At 43.7% G+C, this 11627-nt stretch overlaps 2 protein-coding genes across 2 annotated transcripts in view; both read left to right on the top strand.

Moving 5' to 3' along the window:
• The first annotated feature begins 3157 nt into the window (after positions 1–3157).
• On the top strand, positions 3158–4114 carry LOC119334197. Its single transcript, XM_037606802.1, has one exon. The coding sequence runs from the start codon at positions 3158–3160 to the stop codon at positions 4112–4114; it is 957 nt and encodes a 318-aa protein (XP_037462699.1).
• Positions 4115–5944: 1830 nt separating this feature from the next.
• Positions 5945–11627, top strand: part of LOC119334196 (putative wall-associated receptor kinase-like 16) — a 15228-nt gene continuing 9545 nt past the window's right edge. The window contains exon 1 of the mRNA XM_037606801.1: positions 5945–6141. Within this exon, the coding sequence (XP_037462698.1) occupies positions 5945–6141 (197 nt within the window). The remainder of the gene's footprint in view (positions 6142–11627) is intronic.

Genomic DNA, 11627 nt, shown 5'->3' with positions numbered 1-11627 from the left:
CCGACGCTCATCGACCTCACGGACCCCGAGGACGACGACGACGCCTAGGGCAGCGTGCCGCCTCGTAGTTTAGGCTGTTTTTATTTTTTTAAATGCAAATGTGGACGCGTGGACTCTCGCCGGTCTTCTCGGCCGGCTTAAATGTTTAATTAATGTTGTTTCTCTTTTTTAATATGCATGCGTTCTTTTTTTTGCGCCGTCAAAATGGGTTCAGGCCAGCGTTGGGCGCACGCGCCGACCCTAATGCGGAAGCGGACATCCGTGTCCGTCTGACCGGTCCAAACGGACAAAAAGAGGACGAAATCGCCGTCTGTTTGGGTCGGCCCGTTGGAGTTGCTCTAAGAATCTAATATCTGTCAGATGTGTGTCGATCAATTGCTTACTTGCAACATAAGTTAGTGAATTTTGTGATAAGAGCAAGGTTTAAGAGTGACCGGGATGGGGTTGGGTTGTTCTGTTCAGTTACCGCTGTCAGAGTGGAATAACTTTTCTATTTTTTTTAAATGTGAAAATTGCATTTTTATTAGAGATGGCTTTGCAGCAAATTGTATGTACGAGCTGTTCATTTTTTTCATCAAGTCCTACAATTTTTTTGTTAGGATAGAGTGATAAATACATTGCTTGGTTGAAGCAAGTTAACAACGGACACGGTGGCCTATTAGTTGCAGCTGCAACAATGAACATCGTATTTTTGTTTCGTGGCAATGCATTACATTCAATTGTTTGTTACAGCATGAAATGGCTCAAAAAACATCAAATCTACCTCCTTGGCTCGGGGCGACGCACGGTTCGTCCACCTTGATGGTAGTGGTGGATCGACACATGCACAGGGGCCGGGATCATGGCGGATAGCGGGGTCCTTCTTCTAGCCGGTATGTGTGAAAGTACGGTGTGAGAGAAAGAGAACACCATGGTGAAGGTGAGGTGGGAGTCATCCTGTTTTAAAGGAGTGGACTACAAGCGAGAAATGTCCTGCTACAATGGGAAACCAAACTAGAATGGGAGGGTTTGACAGGAAAATGAAATGGTTCGTCATGGGATTTTTTTTGTGTTAGTAACGCACGTTAGAGATAACATGACAGATAGTCTAGACAACTAGCGAGAAATGTCTCGGTATGACGGGAAACCAAACGGAAAGGCGAGGGTCTGACAGAAAAATGAAATGGTGCGTCGTGTGTGGATATTTTGTTTTGGGACTATGCATTAGAGATAACATGACAGATAGTCTAGACAACCATATTTCTTCTTCACATATGGGCTGGATCTTTGAAGGCTAGATTGTCCAAGCTTGAAGACGATCTTAACCATTTGTTTAATTCATTCATATGTATTTGTTGAGTCAACCTTGGTCTTCGGTTGAATGCATGCAGCACCAACAGCTTCCTTGGCGTACAAGGACTAGGTAGTTACCTAGCAATTTCCTAGTGAGTTTCCTTAGCCGGTGCAAGAGACTTGACTGGGAGAGACTTGACCGGAATTCTTCATGTGGTACTTACATAGTAGTTTCTAGGAAATGCTTTTGCATGGCCATGGTAGTAGCCCGGTAATTTCTAGCGTGTGTGTGTGAGCTGTGCACATCACGGCCTATAAAAGGACCCCCGGTCCTTGAGTTGTAATCAGGCCGATCCAAAGCAAGTAGCAATCAAAGTGTAGTATATAGTATTGCCACTACAACCAGCCTCCTCCATATATAGTAGCACTCCAGTTCAAGTGTAGGTGTGTGCGTTTGTAGAATATTTGTGCAGCAACACCTAGCTAGCTGATCGTGGTTGATCCTCGGAGAAGTAGCTAGTCCGTAGTTTTGGGCTAACAGTATTACATCCCGTACCAACATAATGTTGGCCGGGTGCATTCTATTACGGCTATAAACCGTGAGAATCCTAGCTAGTAATCAGTCCCTGTTCGTTCGTCCGGTCAATCGAAGTCACGTTGGCTACTACTCCCGAGTGAGTAGGAGGCACGTTCGCTACTCAGTCCTGTTCAGCCCTTTTTAGACAATATTTTTATTATTCTCATGTACTCCGTACTATTAAAAATACTTAAATACTGTTAGTCTGCAGTCAAGCAAGCGGAGACTCGATCTGTACACGAAAGTTTGGGGTGGCGTGTTCGGTGTGAGACCAGTCAACAAAGATTAAGGGTAGCTACAGCTTAGTATATATCCACATGCTCTGGCATTGACCTGTTCATTGTATCGCAGGACACAGCATTCATTCACTATAAGCTAGCTGCACTTAGCATATACAGTATATGATGCTAACCTTGGCGCCCAAGATTGGGATGCCGGACTGCGACACAAGCTGCGGCAACGTAAGTGTGCCGTACCCCTTGGGCCTTGGGCCGGACCGCTGCTACCGGCCAGGCTTCAACCTCACCTGCGATCGACTACGGCACGGCACGGCTGCTGCTTGACAGCCACGGGGCCTTCCAAGTCCTCGACATCTCCCTCCAGGACACCACACTGCGCGTAACCAGCTCCGTTTCTGTCATCCAACTCCAAGCCACCTCCAGAGATCTTCTCTCCTTCCGTTTTAGTGATTATTTCACCAACCGCGGGGACGTGTTCTACTCATTGTCAGCCCGCAACGAGCTCGTCCTCATAGGGTGTAACGTCCCAGGGCCGGCTTTGGACCAGTGCGAGAGGTGCGACGGCCCGGGACCCAGACTAAAAGGGGGCCCATAGTATATATGCAGTATATATATTATATATTACGGATTAGTGAAAAAAAAATGACTAACGTCCAGCCCAGGTAGCTCTGAACCCACCCAGCAAGCAGCACGCAACCACCACTAGGGCCTGCCCAACCAAGCCCAGGCAACGCACGTTGCCCTGTCGTTCGCCTGGAATCCAGGGAGACGCACCGACACAGGAGCACGGAGACGCATCGACACAGCAGCACGCCGCCTGACGCCGACACCAGCGCACCACACCGAACCTGGAGCTGAGTTTGGGGATCAAATCGGCAAGAATTCGGGGAAGAGATCAACTGATCAAGATCATCATTCAGAAGGTAATAATTCTCAGATCAATCTATTCATAAATCCTAATCTATAGGCGAATATTTTCCAGTGGTCTCAATTCTGAAACTTCTCATCTAAAAACATAACATCTTCAATCTCTGATACTGTATTTGTGTTTCTCACTTGCAGCATAATCATGTTACCTAAAAAACATCTATCTGGCTGTGAGAAAAGAAACAACAAGAAAAGAGTAGACAAGTTGATTAAATCTCAGGAAGGCGCTATGGAAATGTTTGTCTTGAGGCCTGGTGCTGCTACAAATTCAGAGCAATTATATATCACAAATGGTGAAGAAAAACCTGATGATACTAAGAATGCCGTTGAGGAAAATCATGTCGAGAAAAATAATGCTGCGGAAAATGATGCCGATCAGCACACGGAAAATTTTAGTGACCATGAGAATCTTGGAAATGCAGATGAGCAGGGTTCTTCTTTTGATATATATGATCCTAGAACTTGGGATATTCTTGACAATAAATCAAGAGATATTCTCATTGAAAAAGGACCTATAAGGGAATACAATCTTGTGTTTCCCGAAGATGAAATTAGTGGCAGGCATTTTTCATATGATTACTACACAAGAAAGTTAAGGAATGGCGAGTTCAGTGATCGGAGGTGGTTAGTGTACTCTAAACATGTGAATAAAGTCTACTGCTTTTGTTGCAAATTGTTTAAATATGGAAAAAGCAAAAGTCTGCTAGCATCCGAGGGATTGAAGGATTGGAGACATCTTAGTGAGAAGCTCAAATTGCATGAGAATAGTGTTGAGCATATCACTAACATGAATACTTGGAATGAGGTAAGGCTGAGGCTAAGTAAGAAGGAAACAATTGATAAAGATACGCAACAAGAGATTGCAAGGGAGAAGGAGCGATGGAGACTTGTTTTAATTAGAATTCTTGCTGCTGTGAAATTTCTTGCTAAACATAGTCTGGCTTTTCGAGGATCGAATGAGAAATTATATCAAGATAACAACGGAAATTTTTTGGGAGTAATTGAAATGATGGCAGAATTTGATCCTGTAATGCAAGAGCATCTTCGGCGCATTAAGAATAGTGAAATCCATCATCATTATCTTGGCCATAATATTTAGAATGAGTTAATTTCCCTTCTTGGTCGCACTGTTAAATATTCTCTGTTGAGGATAATTAAGGATGCAAGGTATTTCTCTGTCATCTTGGACTGTACAACTGACGTGAGCCATCAAGAACAAATGACTCTAATTGTGAGGTGCGTAAACATGTCAAGTACTACTAAAAAAATAGAGGAGTTTTTTCTGGAGTTCTTGAAGGTGGATGATACATCCGGACTTGGACTTTATAATGTGTTAATAGATTCACTTAAATCTGTTGGTTTGGATGTTAAAGATGTTCGTGGACAAGGGTATGACAATGGTTCGAACATGAAGGGAAAACACCAAGGGGTACATAGCAGACTACTTGAAACTAATCCAAGAGCATTATTCATGCCATGCACTTGTCATAGCCTGAACCTTACTCTTAGTGATATGGCAAAATCTTGCGGTAAAGCTGTTACCTTCTTTGGAGTTGTGCAAAGAATTTATATATTGTTTTCAAGCTCTACTAAAAGATGGCAGCTATTGCTTGATCATGTTCCAAAAATGACAGTTAAGTCTTTGTGTAACACTCGATGGGAGAGTCGAATAAAGAGTGTTCAGGCTATCAGATATCAAGCACCCGAGTTAAGAAAAACATTACTGGAATTGAAGAGAACTTCTACCGATGACGCCAAGACTAAGAGGGGCGCAAAATCTTTGGCTAGCGCACTTGAGAAATTTGAATTTTTACTTGGCATGGTCATTTGGCATGACATTTTGTTCACTGTAAACATGGTGAGTAAGAAGTTGCAGTCTAAGTTTGTGTGCATTGATGTTACTCTTAAACAGATTGAAGGTGCCATCTCATAGTTTAAGAAGTACAGAAATGACGGCTTTGCAAGTAGTCTGGATATTGCGAGATCTATTGCAATTGACATGGGTGTACAACCTTTGTTTCCTTTCAAGAGACGTATTACTAGAAAAAGACAGTATGATGAAATTAGTGGCAATGACGAAAATAACCAGAATGAAGAAACGCAAGCAAGTGAGGTGGAATCATTTAGAGTTAAATACTTTTTGGTGATGATTGATGTTGCAATTGCTTCCCTAACTACTAGATTTGAGGAACTGAAGACATTTGGGAGCATATTTGGTTTCTTGTTCAACTCGAAAGAGTTGAAGTCCTTGGGTTATAATGATCTAAGAAGATGTTGCACTAATTTTGTCAACAAATTCACTCATGGTAAGTCAGCAGATGTCGATCTAGATGATTTCGTTTCTGAACTAAAAGTACTGCAGATGACATTGCCAAACACATTCATGTCAGCGGATCAGATATTTGAGTTTGTTAGAGATGCAGATTGTTATCTAAATGTCTCAATTGCTTATCGTATCCTTTTGATTGTACCTGTGACTATTGCATCAGCTGAAAGGAGTTTCTCAAAATTGAAACTATTAAAAAATTATTTGAGGTCAACGAAGTCTCAAGAAAGATTGAATGGATTGGCCATGTGCTGCATTGAGAAGAATATGCTGGATAGTATAGATCTTGACACTCTCATTGATGATTTTGCGTCAAAAAATGCATGAAAGTCTCGTTTCACATGATCACTGGAGGTTAGCATGCTATTTCATTATGTTTTTTCTGCGTTGTAACTTGCATGATACTTGGTTTGGAACAAAGACAGGGAAAATAACATATGCTTGATTCTAGTAAAAATATATTAGTTTTATGATTTTATAGCAATTTTATATTTTCATGTATCAAATTGGATTTTTCTCTCTATTGGGCCCACTGGTCGGGTTCGCACCGGGGCCTTCGAAATCATAGAGCCCATCCAGGCGACGCTGCTCCAAGGCTCGAGAATGGTCACCGGCTGCGCCACCTTCTGCTCTGGTGGTGACGCCGGGAGCCTGCCAAAGATCGCAATTAATGGCATCCACAACAAGAACTGCTACGGCGTGGGCTGCTGTCAGGCGCCCATCCCCACGTCCATAGACGGCATGCCCAACGAGCTGATGCTGAGCTTCGAGTTCGCCGACCTCGTGCAAAACGTGTCATGGCACCCATCACTAGTAGAAAACAGGGCTTTGGTCTAGGCCGGGTCAGCCCATTAGTCCCGGTTCAGTCTAGAACCGGGACCAATGTGGGCATTGGTCCCGGTTCGTGAGCCCAGGGGGCCGGCCGGGCCACGTGGGCCATTGGTCCCAGTTCATCTGGACCTTTTGGTCCCGGTTGGTGGGATGAACCGGGACCAATGGGCCTCGCTCCTGGCCCACCACCATTGGTCCCGGTTGGTGGCTTGAACTGGGACCAAAGGCTCCCCTTTAGTCTCGGTTCATGTCTCCAACCGGGACCAATGAGGTGCCTATATATACCCCCTTGCGCAAGAGCAGAGCACAGTGCTCTGTTTTTTCTGGCCGAGGGGGAGAGGGCTTTGGGGTGCTCTAGCTCACCTCCTATGCACATGAGGTGTTCGATGGAATGCCCGAGCCACACTACTTAAGCTTTCTCCTCTCGAAGCTCGACCTCCAAGCTCCATTTTCCTCGAGATTTGTCTAGATTTAGCGGTCCGTCACGCCCCGTCCCCATCTTCACCGCCGTCGATCACCCGTGCCGATCTCATCACCGACACCACCGTGGTGAGCCTCTTGTTCTTATCTTCTTTCTGAAAGGAAAAATATTCTTACTTGTATGTTTAGAATAGATACTTGTATCATTTTATTACATTTATTATTGCATCTTATATAGTGCGATGGTTTTGGTATCCGCCCCCGTCGGCCCTCGTCCTGTCTATGATTCGGATGTGGTATGTATATTATCTTTATAACTATTGGTTCATTTATTGTTTATGAAAATTATGCCGACCAACGTGACATAGATTTTATTTATCTAGGATGTATGTGAATCGGAAATGCCAACCGACCCTATTGTCGAGAGATTAAATTTAGTTGAAGAAGAAAACAATTTGTTGAAGGAAAAAATAAAAAAAAAATTGAGGAGGAGAAGATGATATTGGAGTTGCATGTTGCGGATGTCGTCGATGATCACAAGATCAAGATGGATGCAATGCGCTTGAAGATTAGAAAGATTAGAAAATATGTCATTCATACCGAGGCTTGGTATCATTATGTCATTGGATCAATTGTTACCTTGGTTGCGATTATGATCGCATTTGTTTTCGCATTGAAATGTTTTACATAGTTTCAATGTATGGTTTAATTAATTAGATGCTCTGGAGAGCTATATGTTGTTAGATGAGAACTATGTATGCACTTTGGTTTTAATGTGATGATGAACTTCTATTAATTTGGACACTTAATTATATATAATGCACGCAGATGAACCGGCAATGGATGTACGGTGACAGACACACCCGCGAGTACATTAAGGACGTGCATGAGTTTCTCGATGCGGCTGAGGCAAACAAGCAGAATGGTTTTATGTGTTGTCCATGCACTGAATGTGGGAATATGAGGTCTTAATCTAACCGGAAAATCCTTCACTCCCACCTGCTTTACAAGGGTTTCATGCCACACTATAATGTTTGGACGAGGCACGGAGAAATAGGGGTTATGATGGAAGACGGCGAAGAAGAAGACTACGATGACAACTATGTGCCCCCTGAATACGGTGATGCTGCAACGGGGGGAGCTGGTGAAGATCAAGAGGAACCAGACGATGTGCCCAATGATGCTGCAACGGGTGAAGCTGCTGAAGATCAAGAGGAACCAGGCGATGTGCCCGATGATGACGATCTCCGCCGGGTCATTGTCGATGCAAGGACGCAATGCATTAGTCAAAAGGAGAAGTTGAAGTTCGATCGCATGTTAGAGGATCACAAAAAAGGGTTATACCCCAATTGCGAAGATGGCAACACAAAGCTCGGTACCGTACTGGAATTGCTGCAGTGGAAGGCAGAGAATGCTGTGGCTGACAAAGGATTTGAGAAGCTACTGAAAATATTGAAGAAGAAGCTTCCAAAGGATAACGAATTGCCCGACAGTACATACGCAGCAAAGAATGTCGTATGCCCTCTAGGATTGGAGGTGGAGAAGATACATGCATGCCCTAATGACTGCATCCTCTACCGCGGTGCATACAAGGATCTGAACGCATGCCCGGTATGCGGTGTATTGCGGTATAAGATCAGACGAGATGACCCTGGTGATGTTGACGGCGAGCCCCCCAGGAAGAGAGTTCCTGCGAAGGTGATGTGGTATGCTCCTATAATACCACGGTTGAAATGTCTGTTCAAAAACGAAGAGCATGCCAAGTTGATGCGATGGCACAGTGAGAACCGAAAGAAAGATGGGAAGTTGAGAGCACCCGCTGACGGGTCGCAGTGGAGAAAAATCGAGAGAAAGTACTGGGATGAGTTTACAAAGGACCCAAGGAATGTATGGTTTGCTTTAAGCGCGGATGGCATTAATCCTTTCGGGGAGCAGAGCAGCAATCACAGCACCTGGCCCGTGACTCTATGTATGTATAACCTTCCTCCTTGGATGTGCATGAAGCGGAAGTTCATTATGATGCCAGTTCTCATCCAAGGCCCTAAGCAACCCGGCAACGAAATTGATGTGTACCTAAGGCCATTAGTTGAAGAACTTTTACAACTGTGGAATGAAAACGGTGTACGTACGTGGGATGAGCACAGACAGGAGGAATTTAACCTTAAGGTGTTGCTGTTCGTGACCATCAACGATTGGCCCGCTCTCAGTAACCTTTCAAGACAGACAAACAAAGGATACCGCGCATGCACGCACTGTTTAAATGACACTGGAAGTATATACCTGGACAAATCCAGGAAGAATGTGTACCTGGGCCATCGTCGATTTCTTCCGACCAACCATCAATGTCGAAAGAAAGGCAAGCATTTCAAAGGCGAGGCAGATCACCGGAAGAAGCCCGCCATGCGCACCGGTGATCACGGGCTTGCTATGGTCAATGATGTACACTACGTAATCTTTGGAGAGGGTCCCGGTGGACTAGCTGTTCTGAATGATGCTGAGGGACACGCACCCATGTGGAAGAAGAAATCTATATTTTGGGACCTACCCTACTGGAAAGACCTAGAGGTCCGCTCCTCAATCGACGTGATGCACGTGACGAAGAACCTTTGCGTGAACCTGCTAGGCTTCTTGGGCGTGTATGGGAAGACAAAAGATACACCTGAGGCACGGAAGGACCTGCAACGTTTGCACGAAAAAGACGGCATGCCTCCGAAGCAGTATAAAGGTCCTGCCAGCTACGCTCTTACGAAAGAAGAGAAAGAAATCTTCTTTGAATGCCTGCTCAGTATGAAGGTCACGACTGGCTTCTCGTCGAATATAAAGGGAATAATAAATATGCCAGAGAAAAAGTTTCAGAACCTAAAGTCTCATGACTGCCACGTGATTATGACGCAACTGCTTCCGGTTGCATTGAGGGGGCTTCTACCGGAAAACGTCCGATTAGCCATTGTGAAGCTATGTGCATTCCTCAATGCAATCTCTCAGAAGGTGATCGATCCAGAAATCGTACCAAGGCTAAGGAGTGATGTGGCGCAATGTCTTGTCAGTTTCGAGCTGGTGTTCCCACCATCCTTCTTCAATATCATGACGCACATCCTAGTTCATCTAGTCGACGAGATTGTCATCCTAGGGCCCGTATTTCTACACAATATGTTCCCCTTTGAGAGGTTCATGGGAGTCCTAAAGAAATATGTATGTAATCGTGCTAGGCTAGAAGGAAGCATCTCCATGGGCCATCAAACAGAGGATGTTATCGGGTTTTGTGTTGACTTCATTCCTGGCCTTAACAAGATAGGTCTCCCTAAATCGCGGTATGAGGGGAGACTGACTGGAAAAGGCACTCTTGGAAGAGACTCAATAATATGCAGGGACGGATATTCTTGGCCTCAAGCACACTACACAGTTCTACAGAACTCTACCTTGGTGACCCCGTATGTCGATGAACACAAGAACAGTCTGCGCTCCAAACACCCGGAGCAGTGCGACGACTGGATTACATGTGAACACATCAGGACTTTCAGCAGTTGGTTGGAAACACGTCTCAGAGGTGACAACACTGTTTGTGATGAGTTGTACTTGTTGTCCAGGGGACCATCTTTGACTGTATTGACTTACAAAGGATACGAGATAAATGGGAATACAATTTACACGATCGCCCAAGATCAAAAGAGCACCAACCAAAACAGCGGTGTCCGCTTTGATGCAGCAAGCGAGAGCGGAAAGGATACATATTATGGTTACATAGTGGACATATGGGAACTTGACTATGGACCTAATTTTAAGGTCCCTTTGTTTAAGTGCAAATGGGTCAATCTGTTAGGCGGCGGGGTACAGGTAGACCCACAGTACGGAATGACAACAGTGGATCTGAAAAATCTTGGGTACACTGACGAACCGTTCGTCCTAGCCAATGATGTGGCACGGGTTATCTATGTGAAGGACATGTCTACCAAACCTCGAAAAAGAAAAGATAAGGAAGCGAATACATCATATGATGAGCCAAAGCGCCACATAGTTCTTTCAGGAAAAAGGGACATCCTGGGAGTGGACGGCAAGACAGACATGTCTGAAGATTATGAAAAGTTTCATGAAATTCCTCCCTTCAATGTCAAGGCTGACCCAAGCATCCTGATAAACAATGAAGATTATCCATGGTTACGGCGCAATAAGCAAATGACACAAGTGAAGAAAAAGTGAAGACTTTCTCCCGCAACTTTGTAACACACGAACATGCTTTCAACTTTTTCAGAGTTCATTTGAAATGCTTTCATGTCTTATGGTTCGGCCCTCATAATACCCTGACCATTAGTCCCTGGCCCATGCCAACTTTCAACTTTCAACTTTCTAAAACTAATGGCACTAACAGAAAGTTTATAATTTTGCTCCTCGCCCCTGGCCCATGACCATTAGTCCCGGTTTGTGCCACAAACCGGGACTAAAGGTTTGGTCCTCGTTGCGGGCCGAGTTTAGTCCCACCTCGCCAACCGAAGGGGGCTCACACCGGTTTATAAGCCCATCCCTCTCTGCCTTGTTGAGCTCCTCTCAAAGTGAAAATAGATGCCCTAATAGAGAAAAGTTTAACCTACATTCATAGTGAACTTCTCTGAAATTCATAGAAATTTACTAGGAATTTAGGTTGAATTTTCTCTATAAGCGCATCTATTCTCATTTTTTTAGTAAGTTAATCACAAACTTGTGATTCAAACAATTTTCAAAGAATTCAAATTTTAACTATTCAAATTTGAAAACTAATGGCACTAACAGAAAGTTTATACTTTTTCTAAAACTAATTGCACTAACAGAAAGTTTATAATTTTGCTAACCTAAAAGCAAACAGAATTAAAAATTAAAGCAAAAAACAAAAGAAAATAAATAATGCAAAAAACAGATCAAAAAAACAAGAAAAACTATTTTTATAGTAAAGTTAATCACAAAATAAAATAAATAAAGCAACAAAGAAAACAAAAAAACTAAAAAAGTGTTTTCAAATTTGAAAACTAATGGCACTAACAGAAAGTTTATAATTTTTCTAAAA

This window comes from Triticum dicoccoides, chromosome 7A (genome assembly GCF_002162155.2).
Source record: "Triticum dicoccoides isolate Atlit2015 ecotype Zavitan chromosome 7A, WEW_v2.0, whole genome shotgun sequence".
Taxonomy (NCBI): domain Eukaryota; kingdom Viridiplantae; phylum Streptophyta; class Magnoliopsida; order Poales; family Poaceae; genus Triticum; species Triticum dicoccoides.
Note: the sequence above shows the minus strand (reverse complement) of the source record. Positions and strands in the feature narration are given on the sequence as shown.